Here is a 17,623-nt window from a genome sequence, read left to right as displayed (position 1 = left end):
TGCCTGGAGTAGAATAACGACCGCTGCAAAGGTTCAAAGAAAACCGAACACTAAACAGGCAAAGGGCTCTTGAAGAATATTGAGGGAGCAGATGGCTTTAACCCACTCCCTCCCCTCCGTCCGCCCCGTTTTCTAAAGGTGTTGTGGGTGTGGTGGGAGGCTGCCTCCAGGTGCCTCCGCAAAAATACGCCAAAGCGTAATTCGTTTACCTCACACCGCAGAGAGAAGATGTCCTTAAATATATTGTTTTTATTCATGAAAGCACGTAAGCAAACACCGAGGGACTGTAACATGCACGCGTTACTATTAAATGCAACTCGAATCGCGCGGCGCGTCGCGCAGCTCGCGGTGACACTCGGGGCAATCGTGGCGGACACAGAGCGCGAAACACGAGGAGCCCCCATCTCGTAGCCGACTCCTTGGGTGCGAGTCCCGAGCCGTGCTACGTGGCTTTCCAGCTTCGCGGTTGACGAAAACAACTTTTTAAATTTCGATTGAAAGCTTTTAAAATAAAATCAATCACAATGTCGGGGGGTCTTCGACCGAACGATCAGTTGCGCAGCCTCGCCCCAGCCCCAACCATCCAGCTCAGCAGCCACGAGTTCGAGCTCTCCTACTGGCCCCCAACTCTCACCGCTATCACCATCAAAAAACAAAGACAAAGATTCCCCGTGTAGCCTTTAACAGACTGTTGGGGGTGGGATGGCCAGCACCACTCCCGGCCGCCTTTGTCCCCTAGTGGCAATGTTTACACATTGCACTAGATACTCATTTAAGGCTAAGTCGACCTAAGAGAGGCCCACGACCGGTTCAGATGTTCACTGGTGTTGGCCGTGAGCGGGAACCGAACCTGGGAAGGCCGGGTTCCTAGGACGGCGCGCTAACCGCTACACTACCGCTCTCCCCACCGTGTCCGACAAATTCTCAAATAAGCAAAAGTCCCGCTTCTAAACTATCACCCACCTCCAACCACCACCACCACCACAACACACAGGGTGCGTGTCTATCGTTGAGTTGCTTGCCGCTTCGTGGTGGGCGTTCATGTTTCCTCTGTGTCTCGCGAAATCGTCGCACCGAGGCGTCACAGCCGCATCGCCCATGCGGTTCCATTAAGCACGACGCTCCGTGCTTACCGTTCACATTGAAACCACTGTCGCGGATGTGCGGAAAGGCGGTATGAGGTCGATTTTCCATGATTTATCAGAGGAAACTGCCTTTGAACAATCGCACCCGTCAGGCAAGACATCCTTTGACAAATTATCTGAAACGTTCCAGATTGTTTGGGGACATCTGCTTGAATTTTCATTTCAAATTAATTGTCAGGCAGTGTGGCTGTTAAGGCTTCGTGTAATTTCAGTACAATAATCACACCAAATCTTATTCTTGGTTCTTTTATTGTTTCCCTTCTACGTGACTTTACCGAAAAGGAAACAATAAAATAATTAATAATTATTGTTTCCCTTCTACGTGACTTTACCGAAATAACCAAGAATATGAATCCCTGCAGTCACGAAAGCTTTATATAAAAAATCACACCAAATCTGTTTAATGTTTCTCTAACTTAATTATACTGTAAATGGTTTGAGGGTGATTTGCCCAAGCCAATTCCCATTAAAGGATATATTTTCTCTCATATTGCTATTTTGTCTGTGCAGTGTTTTCAATTTCTCCCATAACACTTTTTTTTTAATTGCTACTTTTTTATGTTTGCTTCAATGCTGTATTTTATTTAATTGTATCGTTTTGTTATTTTATTTATTTGGGATGTGGGCATCGCCGGTCTGCCAGAATTTACTCTCCATCCCAGCTTGGTGGCCCAAGTTCATTCTTGCAAACGACACTTTTTGCTGGTCTCTTGAGTTTCTAATCTAGTTCAACAAATACGTTTGAAACTTGAACTCGACCCCCAGTCTGAATTTTCCAAAAAACTTGAACTGATTTTCAGACGTTTTGCCTAGAACATATTTTGGGCAGTTGCAGCCCGCTGTAAGACACCTTAAAGAGAAGAAGATTGTGAGTAAAATTAAATATGTAAATCTAATTATTGCAGAACACCACGTGTGCGTAAAATGACAAAAAACATTTAATCAGAGAAAAATCTACACTTTAAACTTAGCCGCCAGATTAAATTGACATATAGAACGCTTAACGCAGCAGCAAACCCTTTGGTACGCACTTAAGCAGTTAACGAGGTACACTTCACAAAGAGAAACGCTTGATAATATCTAAATAGTCATGGGTAAGGAAAAGTCTCACCTAGAAGATTTAATCTCTCGACATTTCAATAGCCAATCCTGAAGAGCTTTCATTTCCGAAACATCCAGAGATGAAATTACTACAGTTGGGGGAAAAAATCATCTGCTTGGTGAGATATTTCCTAACCCAAAGCCGTTAAACAATAATACATATCAATGTTTAGTCTTACACATAACGTCATCGTTGTTGATGCATCTCTCACAATCACTGAAGAAGCACAGACGAGCTGGAAGGCAACCAGGCGGTGAGCCGGCGCTACCAACAATTGCCCAAAATCCGCAGCCCTCTATATATTAAGAAGTTGTCAGCCAATTCATTAATGTTTATACACGTATGGGGAGGAAACCAAACTCATGCGTGCAAGCGGGCAACACTCGATCCCATGCAGATGGGACAGATTATACGAGTCCGCACTTTGATGGACTGCCTTCTCCAACCTTCTCGACGTCCACGGGACAGGAGTTTCACAATTATTTGTGCCGTGATTCACCAACCTTCGCTGCCTCCACAGTGCTGGGTTATAGGCCACGTGCGTAGCCACGGCCGCACCACCCAGCCTAAATCACAATCCTCCATGGATGAATGTGAGACACACTTCGACAGGATAACGTCGCTTGCGACCCTTGCAGCAGCCAACATATCGCCTGTCGCAAACGCGAAAGAGGGCTTTAGAGCAAAGTTAACACAGAACGCACATTTACAGTCAACACAATAGCCACACATTCAGTGCTTTCGGAGCTTGTGGTCTGGATAAGGCCAAGAGCTATTGTTTTTAAATCGATACAAGGTACACATATCTATAGTAATCGTATATTCTTGTACCCTATAGTCCTAAAATCATATGAACGGATTTATATGACATAGAGGATACAATTAGGGTAATGTAAGGGCGAAATAAATGTGACAGGCTGCCAAAATAATTCCCAGAACAGCGCTGGGCGTCATGGTGAGTGGAGTGTCTATGACACCTCCCACACTCCAGACTTCAGTTGTGACTGCTGTGGTGGGAGGGGGGGGAGAGTGGTACAGGAAGGGGGCTAGGCACCCACCTTGCTCAAAAAATTTCCACCACCCCCCAATACATAACCGACAGCTGTGCAGATGGAGTAAACGCTTCCCTCCTATCGCCTTTTCGATTCGACAGGTTGCCGAGCGTGACAGCCGCTGCATCCCCATTTGCCACATTGAGAAATCGAGCTCTCAGGGGAGCTGGCTTTAACCCTGTCGACAAGGGCCCGTGAGCAGACAGTCCGCAGAAGCAGACGGTATCTTTCTAACCCCCCCACCACCACCCACCACCTCCTCGCCCGCCGTGTCGGCCCGCGCGCCGTCATCTCGCTGTATGGAGCGGCTTGGATGTCACAAACCCCGCGTCTCCCGCGTGGCAACTCGATGGCGGACGCCTCTGCACTCGCAGCGAGGTCGGGATTGCACAATCGGATGGCGCCGGCCTTCAGCAAAGCCCCCCCCCTCCTCCTCCATCTCTGATGCGTGGAACTTGCATCGTACACAGGTAGTCCAGTGCCAACGCAAACCCTGATTTGATAGAAGCCCATCCTCCAGGGCAGATGGGGGCCGGAGGTGAGAGTGGTTGTGACCCTACCCAGATGGCGGCGTGTGTAGCAGCGTGCGAGTTGTTTTTGTGAGTTGTTTTGCGTGAGTGTAAACTGTGCGTGAGAATGTGTGAAAATGTGAGTGAGAATGAGCTGTGTGTGAGCCGTGTGAGGGTGGCCGTGACGAGAGGGACTTCTGCGTTCGTGTGTGTGTGTGATGGTGTGGTGATGTGCACTCTGTGTGTGTGATGGTGTGGTGATGTACACTCTGTGTGTGATGGTGTGGTGATGTGCACTATGTGTGTGTGTGATGGTGTAGTGATGTGCACTCTGTGTGTGTGATGGTGTGGTGATGTACACTCTGTGTGTGATTGTGTGGTGATGTGCACTCTGTGTGATGGTGTGGTGATATACACTCTGTGTGATGGTGTGGTGATGTACACTCTGTGTGTGTGATGGTGTGGTGATGTACACTCTGTGTGTGTGATGGTGTGGTGATGTACACTCTGTGTGTGTGATGGTGTGGTGATGTGCACTATGTGTGTGTGATGGTGTAGTGATGTGCACTCTGTATGTGTGATGGTGTGGTGATGTGTACTCTGTGTGTGTGATGGTGTGGTGATGTGCACTCTGTGTGTGTGTGATGGTGTGGTGATGTGCACTGTGTGTGTGATGGTGTGGTGATGTGCACTCTGTGTGTGTGATGGTGTGGTGATGTGCACTCTATGTGTGATGGTGTGGTGATGTGCACTCTGTGTGATGGTGTGGTGATGTGCACTCTGTGTGTGTGATGGTGTGGTGATGTGCACTCGTGTGTGTGTGATGGTGTGGTGATGTGCACTCGTGTGTGTGATGGTGTGGTGATGTATACTCTGTGTGTGTGTGATGGTGTGATGTGCACTCTGTGTGTGATGGTGTGGTGATGTGCACTCGTGTGTGTGTGTGATAGTGTGGTGATGTGCACTCGTGTGTGTGTGTGATGGTGTGGTGATGTGCACTCTGTGTGATGGTGTGGTGATGTGCACTCTGTATGTGTGTGATAGTGTGATGTGCACTCTGTGTGTGTGATAGTGTGGTGATGTGCACTCGTGTGTGTGTGATGGTGTGGTGATGTGCACTCTGTGTGTGATGGTGTGTTGATGTGCACTCTGTGTGATGGTGTGGTGATGTGCACTCTGTGTGATGGTGTGGTGATGTGCACTCTGTGTGTGTGATGGTGTGGTGATATGCACTCTGTGTGTGATGGTGTGGTGATGTGCACTCTGTTTGTGTGATGGTGTGGTGATGTGCACTCTGTGTGTGTGATAGTGTGGTGATGTGCACTCTGTGTGTGTGATGGTGTGGTGATGTGCACTGTGTGTGTGATGGTGTGGTGATGTGCACTCTGTGTGTGTGATGGTGTGGTGATGTGCACTGTGTGTGTGATGGTGTGGTGATGTGCCCTCTGTGTGTGTGTGATGGTGTGGTGATGTGCACTGTGTGTGATGGTGTGGTGATGTGCACTGTGTGTGTGTGGTGGTGTGGTGATGTGCACACTGTGTGTGTGATGGTGTGGTGATGTTGTGGTACCACCACGGCGGAGCAGCTCCGTCGGGGGCCGTATTCACCACCGTGACACCGCCACCGGGGAGTGACGGCGCCGACGCGGCGCGCCCCCCGCCCCCCCACATGAATACACACACACACCCCACGTAGGGCCGGGAGGAAAGGTCACCTGGCCGACAGGTTTTTATCCAGAAGCCCCTGATGGGATCAAGCTTCCTGGTTTCCTGCGGCCGGGAAATTGGGCGATCTCCCCCCATAGCTGACGTACATCGTGGCGCCGTGACTTGATATTAAAATTAGGTGGTCACGGCGGAGGCCGTGGAGCCCCCGCGGATGAAATCACACACACGCACACGGCACGGGGCGTGAGAACAGTGGTGTGCCTTTGTTAGGGTTAGGGATCTAGATAACAAAGAGACAAGAATAGCCAGGCATCTGAATGGACAGGGCAGCACGGAGTGTGGGAACCACGGTACGCCTTTGTCATAAGTAATATTACAGATCCGAATGTGAACGGGATGAGAATAACTCGGCCTACGATTGGGCAGGGCGGCACGGGTACGGAAGCATTCTGAATACCTTTTGTCGTAGGTGGAATTATAGACCCGAATATGAAAAGGCACAGGCGAGGATGTGTAGGGTCCGTGCAATATCTTTGGTGATAGGTAGGATAAAAAGGAGGTGAGGGGGACAGTAGGGAGGTCTTCTTCTTCAAAATCATCGCGGTCCACGGAGCAGGAGGGTCAGCCGTTTGAGACGTCCGTGCGACGAGCCCAGCGCAGCTAGACTCAACCCTCTACGGAGACGACTCACAGCATCGCCTTTCTACAGCGTTCAGCGCAGCAGAGTGGAAGTAATCGTAAGTAGAGGAGAGGTAAGTTTGGGCTGTTGAATCGAGGGTAGAAAGCGGAGCTATAGGCAGGATAAGCTGAATCTGGGATCCTCGAGGGATTGGCTAGGAGGGCCTGCTGACTCGCACAGACACACGTAGTTAGCGGGATACTCGTGGGGAATAAAACCGCTAATAGAGGATAAAACTGTGTCGTGGTCGCTGTGAGTACGAGGAGGGAGACGGAGTGTTTGGTGTTCGCGTACCGGTACGAGTGTGTACAGTACTGTTTTGCGCTCGTGCGGATACGCGGCTGTTTGAGGCGAATATGAGGGTAAAGAGTGCTTGGTGGTCGCGCGCACGCACGGTTGTTTACATCGAGGCGGAGCGCTTAGCGTGCGCGTGCCTACGCGGCTGTTTACGGGTGTGCTGTTCAGCGTGAGCGTGCCTAAGCGACTGTTTTCGGTGGTGTTTAGCGCTCGTGTGCCGGTGCGACGGTGTTGTGGTCGCGTGCCTGCGCGATTGCCGATAGCGAGGTAGCGAGCTAAGTACCTGGCGTGCGCGTATTCGCGCGGTTATTTAAACGGCCTTTTAAATCGGGGCGGCGTGACCCCCTCTAATCAGCAGCGCGCACGGCAAACGCCCTGCCCTCCCACCCCTCGACCCCAACCCCCCTCGCGTGCGATTGGTGTACGGGGCTGGGCAGGGGGTAGATGCGGAGTACGTGGAGCGTGGGTGGGAGGGAAACACGCGTCGGCTCGCCGCGCCTGTTTGTTTACGCGCGGACGGGGTTTTTACTTGCGAGCGCGCTCCCCGCGACACGCCGCCACTGAACAGCGTAGCGCGCCGCAAGCGTAAAGCGTACCACCCCGCTAATTGAGCCATGCCTACGCGGTCGGCAGCAAAGTCAGGGGCCCCGGGGGGTGAGGAGGTGGAGGTCGCTAACCCGGACCCCACAGAACAACCGGGGGGTAGTGGTATGAATTTAACAGGGGAGTCGGGGGCCAATGGCCCCGACAATTCGGTGATGGCGGGGGACGGTAGCCCCCACAATGTGCACTCTGTGTGTGATAGTGTGGTGATGTCCACTCGTGTGTGTGATAGTGGTGATGTGCACTCTGTGTGTGTGATGGTGTGGTGATGTGCACTGTGTGTGTGTGATAGTGTGGTGATGTGCACTCTGTGATAGTGTGGTGATGTGCACTGTGTGTGTGATAGTGTGGTGGTGTGCATGCGTGTGTGCGTGATGGTGTGATGGTGTACACTCGTGTTTTTTTATTTTTCAGTTTATTTATTTTAGTATAGCCCTGTGAGCCATTCGGCTCTTGAATCGGGTGCAACCACAACAAACAAAAACACAAATAAGAAAAACATCTTAAAGTGACTATGTGACTGTGCAAACAGAAAATCCATGAAAAAAACAGCAAAATATTCCTGAAAAAAGCACGGTACACCAATGCTGTGTGATGGTGTGGTGATGTGCGCTCTGTGTGTGTGTGATGGTGTGGTGATGTGCACTCTGTGTGTGATGGTGTGGTGATGTGCACTCTGTGTGTATGATGGTGTGGTGATGTGCACTGTGTATGTGTGATGGTGTGGTGATGTGCACTATGTGTATGTGTGATGGTGTGGTGGTGTGCGCTCGTGTGTGTACCTGGCGCAACCTGAGTGAGGCCTGGTTGGTCGCGCACGTGGCGCAGCCTGAGTGAGGCCTAACTAGATCGTGCGCATGGCGCAGCCTGAGTGAGGCCTAGCTAGATCGTGCGCATGGCGCAGCCTGAGTGAGGCCTAGCTAATAGTGCACCTGGAGCAGCGTGAGTGAGGCATAGTTAATCACGCACGACGGTCTGAGTGAGGCCTAGTTAATAGTGCACCTGGCGCAGCCTGAGTGAGGCCTAGTAAATCGTGCACCTGGCACAGCCTGAGAGGCCTGGTTGATTGCGCCCATGGCGCAGCCTGAGTGAGGCCTAGTTAATAGTGCGACGGACCACAAGCTGTGTTCCTGCCAAGGCAACATTGCCATGGACCCCAAGCTGTGTTCCTGCCAAGGTAACATTGCCACGGACCCCAGGCTGTGTTCCTGCCAGGGCAACATTGCCACGGATCCCAGGCTGTGTTCCTGCCAGGGCAACATTGCCACGGACCCCAGGCTGTGCTCCTGCCAGGGCAGCATTGCCACGGACCCCAAGCTGTGTAAATGCAAGGCAACATTGCTACAGACCCCAAGCTGTGTTCCTGCCAAGGCAACATTGCCACGGACCCCAAGCTGTGTTCCTGCCAAGGCAACATTGCCACGGATAACATTAAGGTAATTTATATTTTAGTTTTTTTATTGGTTCACTATATAGTATTCATTATATATTGTATTGTATACCCAGTTACTGTGAATAGCTCAGATGTGTAGGCCTTGACTTCAACATAGCCATTTCTGTGACCAGTCACTAGCTAATCACTCAGTTATTTCAATGCTAAATTCGCCTAGTTATTTCAATGCTAAATTCTCCTGTTTGATTTGTACTAGGTGCCTCGGTGAATGTGTATGCTCTGACTTTAACATAGCTATTTCTGTGACCAGTTACAAGCTAATCACTCAGCTATTTCAATGCTAAATTCTATGCTAATTCCTTTGTCAAGGGGTGCCTCTGCGGATGTGTATGCTTTAACTTTAACATAGCCATTTCTGTGACCAGTCACAAGCTAATCACTCAGCCATTTCAATGCTAAATTATATGCTAATTCCTTTGTCAAGGCGCTTTGTTTCTTCTCACACAGCTTAAAGGTCGCGATCTCAGCGTGGCTTTCTCACTCCAGCGCTGTCCTACCAGACAGTCTCGTCCCTTCACCTGATGAAGGCCGCTTGTGTTGTGGCCGAAACGTCGTGAGAATATTATTGTGTTATTTTATTTTATCAATTTATTATTTTATTCTCATTCTACGTGACTTTACCGAAAGAACCAAAGAAGATTGCCACGGACCCCAAGCTGTGTTCCTGCCAAGGCAACATTGCCACGGACCCCAAGCTGTGTTCCTGCCAAGGCAACATTGCCACGGACCCCAAGCTGTGTTCCTGGAAAACTTCACGGAGATCATCAAGACGGCCAAGGGTCGTGAATGAAGAGTCCCCTGTGTGGGCTTCAGTGGGGCCGTCTGGTCGGGCAGCAGAGACACGAGAGGCCAAGAAACGACATTCCAGTCGTGGGCAGAGCTCAAGGAGGGCTAGTTCGAGCACCATCCTGCGGCGGGGAAAGGAGGCGGTGCAAGCGGTTCAGCCGAGCCCACAACAGCCAAAAATCTGCTGTCCCTGTCTGGGGTGGGGGGGGCGCTGTACAACCCTAGCACATGTGCGAGAAGCCGTGCATGTGTGACTAGTGCGGCAAGACGTTTTCTCGCGCTCGGCCTACAAGTATATATACTTTTTTTCTTTTCCGCTTGTGTGTTACTCTGTGTTTACCCCGGATATTTTAGAGATGGCAATTCTCCTGCTGTGTATCTTACTGCTGTCCTTCCCGGTCATATCTAGTGCCACACTCAACTCTACAAACAGCTACCCTCGTTACTTTGCGTCCATACTTGTTGCTCGATTTGCCACTACACCTGCTAATGAAACAGCTTATAGACACGTCTACACTCCATCATTGTATCCTTTTAAATCCTATCTTTGTCCCATTACTTCACCAGCACTCCTTCCAAAATTCATTCTGCTCTTAAAAATAACACCATCTGCGAGCTACTGCTATTCGTCCAAGGTACGCCGCTCTTCATCCTTTCACAGAAAATACTTGTGCAAACTATAAATTCTACTTTTCTTATTTCTGGGTGGTATTGCGCTTCATCCTGGCCCAGATAAAAAGAACTCGTATAATTCTGTAGATTTTCCTTGCAGGAAAGGTGTTGGTTTTCTACATGTCAACATCAGAGGGCTTGTGGTTAAATTAAGTCAACTAAAACTAGAAGTGGCAACTCTTGACCCGGACATTTTTTGCCTAACAGAAACATTTCTCACTCCTGCCGTCAATGACTTGCAGATTGCGATTGACAACTACAACCTTTTTCGGCTTGACCGAGAATCTAAAGGAGGTGGAATTGCCATATATGTTCGTAATACTATTGCATGTTCACTAGCTCACTCCTTGTTTAAAAAATGTTTCTTTGAAGGTCTGGCTCTCAGAATAACTCTCCCAAATAATCAACAGATATTAGTAGTGTGCTGCTATTGACCGCCTAGTGGGAAGGATGTTGAAGCTGCATCTGCACTGAGAGAGCTTTTTGGGGGCCTCCCTAAAGGTGAAATAGTTTTAGTGGGTGATCTAAATTGGAATTGACTAAACCCACCGGCCGTAGCCACAAATTTTGCAGATGAATTTAATCTGTTTCAATTAATAAATGTCCCCACAAGACCCAATCTAAAAAATCCGGGACAGTCATCTCTGCTTGACGTCCTATTGACAAATGCCCCTCACAATTTCACACTGACTGATGTTTTGGGTAATAACCTTAGTGATCACGCCTTCATTTTTGGGGTGAGATCATCAGCCAGACCCAAAGCCCCCCCTAAATTAGTTGAGAAGCACTCTATGAGACACTTCAGCACTCAGGCATTAACTAATGATGTGCTTCACTCGGATATTGACAAGGCCTGTGATATCCTCAACCTGACTACAGCTTGGGAGACCTTCAGGTACACGTTTCTCCAAATTCTTAACAAACATGCTCCGTTGGTTAGATTTAAAACTAAAGGCAACCGCCAACCATCGTTTGATTCTTTGATTACAAAGCTCATGAAAACTAGGGACAAGGCTTGGGCATGTGCTCAGAAAAGTAATTTGGTCAATGACTGGCTGGAATACAGGATTTTAAGGAATAGATGCGTCAAAAAATACGGCATGCAAAAAATGCCTACTTTTCCTCCACTCTCCTGGAATCACATGGAAATGCCAGGATTTTCTGGAAAACAATCAAATGTATCGAAAAGGCATCCAAAACAGACAATCTGCCCGTTGAGCTTAACCAAAATGGGGAATATTTTTCAGATCCCAAAAAATAGTTGACAATTTTAACCTTCATTTTTCTGAGGCTGGTAATCTTTTTGATAATGTATTGGGAGTCACCCCTGCTCATGCACATTCCTACACCCCTATCCAAACATTAAACAAATTTAGTTTCCAGCCAATCCACGAAAGTAATGTTCTGAAACAACTGTCCTTCCTCAAAGGGTCCTCCTCTACTGGAGCAGATAGTATTCCCGTCTTTGCTGTACAAACTGTTGGTCACCTAATATACAAACCTATAACCCATATTTTCAACCTGTCCATCAAAGAAGCATCAGTTCCTCTAGAATGGAAACATTCCTATGTCTGTACACTTCACAAAGGGGCCCCTAAAGATGATCCAAATAACTACTGACCTATCTAAACTTGATAATAAGCAGTACTGTGCCTGTCTTTTTCTAGACCTGTCCAAAGCTTTTGATACAGTAGACCACAACACCCTGCTTAGTAAGCTAAGTTGCCTCGGTTTTTCCGAAACGCTGTAAAATGGTTACAAAATTACCTTTTTTCTCGCACCCAAACTGTATTCACAGATGGTTGGAGGTCAAACAGTGTTAAGATAACAAAATGGGTTCCACAGGGTTCCATCCTCGGCCCCCTTTTGTTCTCTCTTTATGTCAATGACTTGGGCACTGACCTGGATCATTCCAGGGTAAATCTTTTTGCAGATGACACGATACTGATTACTGCTGGCCGCTCTCCGTATGACGTGATTGCTAAGCTACAAGGTGATTTCAACAAACTACAACATCAGCTAGTTGCTCTTAAACTAGTCCTGAATACCTCTAAAACCAAGGTGCTATGCTTCTCACCAGGACTAAAGCAGGAAGTTATTTTTCCCCAATTACATTCCTTAAATAAGTATCAAATAGAGCAAGTCAAGATCTATAAGTATCTTGGGGTCATCCTGGATTCAAAACTGAATTTTGAAGATCACATTGATTATATTGGTAAAAAGACAAAAATCTAAATTGGTTTTCTGTATCGACACAAGCACTGCTTCCTCCCAATGTTCCGTTTGGAATTGATAAAAGATACCATAATGCCTCTACTTGACTACTGTGACATCGTGTATAAATCAGCCACAAGTACTGTACTGAAGAAGCTTGCTTCCATCTATCACTCGACCTTAAGATTTACATTGAACTGCCCATACAGTGAGGGAAAAAAGTATTTGATCCCCTGCTGATTTTGTAAGTTTGCCCACTGACAAAGAAATGATCAGTCTATAATTTTAATGGTAGGTTTATTTGAACAGTGAGAGACAGAATAACAACAAAAAAATCCAGAAAAACGCATGTCAAAAATGTTATAAATTGATTTGCATTTTAATGAGGGAAATAAGTATTTGACCCCTCTGCAAAACATGTCTTTGTACTTGGTGGCAAACCCCTTGTTGGCAATCACAGAGGTCAGACGTTGCTTGTAGTTGGCCACCAGATTTGCACACATCTCAGGAGGGATTTTGTCCCACTCCTTCTTTGCAGATCTTCTCCAAGTCATTAAGGTTTTGAGGCTGACGTTTGGCAACTCGAACCTTCAGCTCCCTCCACAGATTTTCTATGGGATTAAGGTCTGGAGACTGGCTAGGCCACTCCAGGACCTTAATGTGCTTCTTCTTGAGCCACTCCTTTGTTGCCTAAGCCGTGTGTTTTGGATCATTGTCATGCTGGAATACCCATCCACGACCCATTTTCAATGCCCTGGTTGAGGGAAGGAGGTTCTCACCCAAGATTTGACGGTACATGGCCCCGTCCATCGTCCATTTGATGCGGTGAAGTTGTCCTGTCCCCTTAGCAGAAAAACACCCCATGTTTGACGGTGGGGATGGTGTTCTTGGGGTCATAGGCAGCATTCCTCCTCCTCCAAACACGGCGAGTTGACTTGATGTCAAAGAGCTTCATTTTGGTCTCATCTGACTACAACACTTTCACCCAGTTGTCCTCTGAATCATTCAGATGTTCATTGGCAAACTTCAGACAAATCTTTCTGATTTAGAGGGGGTCAAATACTTATTTCCCTCATTAAAATTCAAATGAATTAATAACATTTTTTACATGCGTTTTTCTGGATTTTTTTGTTGTTATTCTGTCTCTCACTGTTCAAATAAACCTACCATTAAAATTATAGACTGATCATTTCTTTGCCAGTGGACAAACGTACAAAATAAGCAGGGAATCAAATACTTTTCCCCTCACTGTATACGACTCACCGCCGTGATCTCTACATTGGGTCAAACGTAACATCTCTTAATGTTCGACGGCTTGTGCACCAGATCTTATTTATTCACGATGTACTTACAAAAAAATCCGCAGACTACCTGCTGGATCTCCTCTCTGTTTCAAAGAACAAATTTGACCTCAGGTCTTCGCTCATTTACCAGCTTCACATTCCCTATTGCCGTACAAAAACTGGAGGAAGGGCCTTTGCTATTGATGCCCCCAGGGTCTGGAATGCTATTGCTAATAAACTGCAACTTGAATCGCTACCAATGAGATATTCTCTCAAAACTGCTCTAGAGGAGTTGTACACCCCTAGCTGCCACTGCTATTCATTGGCGTAAAATAAAATGTTTTCGCTCCGGATGATGCAGCAAAGTATTATCTGTATTTTGATTTAGCGTACTGATCTTAAAGGTGCATTGAAAAATTTGATACTCTGCCTGATCCTTCTGTTGTTGTGGAGTAACTCATTCAGCCAGCTATGGCTCTAGGATTTGGTGTTACATGTTATTTATGTATTTTATTGTAAAAATCCGGTCACAGTCCCGATGATCACTGTTACGTTGCAATTATGGCTTTATTTTTTGGTGATTTCGAAAAGTTTTTAGGTTTGACATGTTTGTTTTTGTTGTAGTACAGAGTTAGACTGATGGCCTTAATGTAAGTTTTCTTGTGGTTGTTGTTGTTGTTTGACTTGCATCCCATTGGGATTTTTTGCGCACAGCGTTGGTGTACGGTGCTTTTTTCAGGAATATTTTGCTGTTTTTTTCATGGATTTTCTATTTGCACAGTCACAGGCACTTTAAGATGTTTTTCTTGTTCGTGTTTTTGTTTGTTGTGGTTGCACCCGATTCAAGAGCCGAATGGCTCACAGGGCTATACCAAAATAAAGAAACTGAAACTGAAATGTTGAAAGCGTTCCCAGTGTTGTACCCAAGTCACAAGCGGTCTTTTATTCTTGCCACCAACAACCTGCGCTACGGTGTGATACAAGTTGCCCGAGACTGTTGAACTGAAGTAGGCTGTATGATATACGTTTCCTAAGACTATCGGATTGACGTAGGCTGTGTGATACAAGTTTGCCTGAGACTGTTGAACTGAAGTAGGCTGTGTGAATGTCCTGAGCTGACACAAGTTTCCGTGATTCCAGTAGCACGTAGATGCTATGAACAGCAGTTGTCTACAAAGGGCTTTCAAAGCTGTTCAGCCCTAAAAACGTATAATGCAAAACCTGATATTTGTTGAGAATAGGTTTTCCCCTTTTTTCTGGCCAACAAAACAGGTGTTGAGATGTTAAAATACCAAACTGAAACCATCTACAAGGAATCATGTCTGCATTAACCACAATACTTGTGGTCAGAATGCAAAATAAAACATACTCTGATAATATATGCATTGTCTTTCAAACTGATTGGTCCACACCAGAGACAGCTTTCTTTTGAGCCTCGTCTCTAACGGTGTTAGACCAGAGGATGCCAAAAGGCGTACTTATATATTTTTAGTTTTTTTATATTTATTCAATGCCACTAAATAGCCTCGATTCATGCCTCTTGAATGCAAACTTAACCACTTTTTTCAATGGACACAACAATGCCAGTTATGCCACATTAAATCGTGTTTCATGTGATTTGACTTCTGACCCCGCCGGCGTCCCTTGCCGCCCTCTGACCCCACCCGAGGTAAGTCACCGGGGCTGAAATTACTCACCCGATATTTGACCGGAGCGCGTGACGTGATACGTCACATGAAATTCCCGTCACAGTCGTGTGTGCACCGTCCTCGTTCAAGGCGGGGGTTCATCTTGACGCCTGAGCAAGTTTAATTTGGGTGCTGTTCCTCAAATCTCCCTTTGGTAACCCTGAGCACTATTCACACGTGGCTTTTGCCCGCCAGCACCATGGCGTATGCCGCCGCAGCGGGCTAAAATAAGACGGCATGGACGCGCCGTGCCGATATAATTCCCGGAACAGCATTCTGCACTGTTCCAGTCAAAATTTGCGCACCGGTTTGTCTCACTGCAGGGTCGATCTGGCAACACACGATTCCTAAATACCGGTGCTGTACCCAGCCTCCTGTGGCTCATATATAAAATAAACCCAGAAGAAACATCTAACTTCAATTGCTCTTTATTGCCATTTCATTTACTTGTTGACTCCCAAGTTCTGTGGCCTAACGAAAAGTCGTGACACCTCCCCTGTGAAACTCTGGGTAATTGACTTGTTGACCATCTCGGACGTGTTGCTCTCATTTCGGTTTTTTTCCATCCTCAATTTCTCATTTTCTGTCGTCTTTGTAACCCTGTCACCTTGTGTCCCGAACAATAGTGACTGCTCGCCTCGGGGGGGGCGGTGGGGAGGGGGCTCTCTCGCCTGGGGAAAATTCCAGGCAGCTCACCGATTCAAAAAGAGCGTCGGATTTATTAATCGCACGCATTTGCTCACCTCTCATGAAGCTAGGAATGGTGGCGGGGAGGGCGAATACCCTTTTTGAAGAGCTTCTCAAGAGATTGTTGAATTATATTTTTGTATTGAATGGCAATAAATACAGGGGGGGTTGTAATTAGTAATGTAAAAATCGTAAACTCTAGTTAAAGGCATTCTCCCCAATTCCCCATCGTTCGCACTTCACCACACTCAAGACGGAAATAGCATAATCGTCGTGCCTTTGCAACAGCTTTTGCACTGCAAAGATGGCATGGATACGAAATGTATTTATTTATTCATCGGAATAGATTAGCTCACTACCCCCCCCCCCCCCCCCCACCACTGTGAATCAAATGACAGGCATGGCCTTTTTTCGTACGGCGGTGTAATTGAGCCGCGTTACGACCATGACAGCCCGCGTGGGGCCCGGAGCCAACCGCTGGCCACGGCACCAACGCCTGCCATCTTCACGCCAAGCCCACCACCACTGCCACCACAACCACCATCACCGCCACCACCACCGCCGCCGCCACCGCTGGCACCACCACCGCCATTCAGATCCTGGCTTCCACCACCGCCGCCCCTGATGATGACCGTGACGCTGCCATTGTGCAGGCCGGGGTGGCCGCCTGACACCACCTGGCCACGGTGGCGCTGCGCGCGGCGCTCGCACAACCCCACGCGGCTCAGCAGGATAAAGACGTCTCGGCGGAAGCTCTTGGTGAAGATGGCGTAGAGTAAGGGGTTGGCGCACGCATTGAGCGGGTAGAAGAGCACGAGCAGGATCTTGGTGTGCGACACCGTGATGAGCGGCAGCTTGGCCGCCGCCAGGATGGCGAAGAAGGAGATGGGCGCCATGCAGGTGAAGTCGGTGAAGATGAGGACGGCCATGCGCTTGGCGATCTTGGCATCGTGGCTGCCCAAGTTATAGCTCGGGTTCCTAACCGTTGAGTAGATGTGCGCGTAGCACACGCAGATGACGAGGAACGCCAGGATGTTGAGGCCCAGGATGAGTTGGACGTAGGCCTGCGATGGCAGCGTCTCGATGTCCATGGGCAGGCAAATGCTCACCTTGGAGTAGCTGCTGATGCCAGCGAGGGGCAGGGCAGCCAGGACCAGCGCCAGAGCCCAGGCCGACGCCATGATGGTGACCGCCTGCGCCGAGGACACCTTGCGGTCGAGGCGCATGGTGTAGATGATGGTGTGCCAGCGCTCCACCGTGATCACGGTGAGCGTGAAGACCGACAGCTCGGAGGAGAAAACCGTGAGGAAGCCCGCGAGCCGGCAGCCGAGGCCCGTCTGCCAGTCGATGGCGTGGTTGTGATACTCGCCGCGGGTGTACACGTCGAAGGACGCGATTGTGAGCAGATACACGCCCATGCAGAGGTCGGCGAAGGCCAGGTTGCACATGAGGAAGCGTGGCACGGCCAGCTTGTAGCGGCTGCTCAGGATGACGAGGATGACGATGGAGTTGCCCAGGACGGCGAGGACGCTCACAAACCACACGCTGAGGCGCAGCAGCTGGTGGCCCATGAGGTCCTCGCAGGGGTTGAAGGCGTCGGGCTCCGGAGCGCACTGCACCAAGTCGAAGTCGCTCGAGGTGAAGCTCTCGTTCTGGAGCTCCTGGTCCATGTAGATGTCTGCGTGGCACCTGGGTGGGCGAGAGGCGTCGTGTCAGCTCGCAGGAGGACCGCTTCAGCTCGGGCCATAAAAGTGTGGCCTTCAAAGTAAAACAAATACTTCATAG

At 48.4% G+C, this 17,623-nt stretch overlaps 1 protein-coding gene across 1 annotated transcript in view; it reads right to left on the bottom strand.

The window, feature by feature from the left end:
- Nucleotides 1-231: 231 nt before the first annotated feature.
- Nucleotides 232-17,623, bottom strand: part of LOC103091684 (thyrotropin receptor) — a 35,997-nt gene continuing 18,605 nt past the window's right edge. Inside the window, exon 10 of the mRNA XM_076071527.1 lies at nt 232-17,527. Coding sequence (XP_075927642.1) covers nt 16,276-17,527 — 1,252 coding nt within the window. The 3' untranslated portion in view covers nt 232-16,275. The remainder of the gene's footprint in view (nt 17,528-17,623) is intronic.

The sequence above is a fragment of the Petromyzon marinus genome, chromosome 33 (genome assembly GCF_048934315.1).
Source record: "Petromyzon marinus isolate PM22_M1 ecotype Great Lakes invasive population chromosome 33, UKy_Petmar_22M1.pri1.0, whole genome shotgun sequence".
In the NCBI taxonomy this organism is placed as follows: domain Eukaryota; kingdom Metazoa; phylum Chordata; class Hyperoartia; order Petromyzontiformes; family Petromyzontidae; genus Petromyzon; species Petromyzon marinus.
The sequence above is the reverse complement of the archived record's forward strand: the minus strand, read 5'-3'. Positions and strand labels throughout refer to the sequence as shown.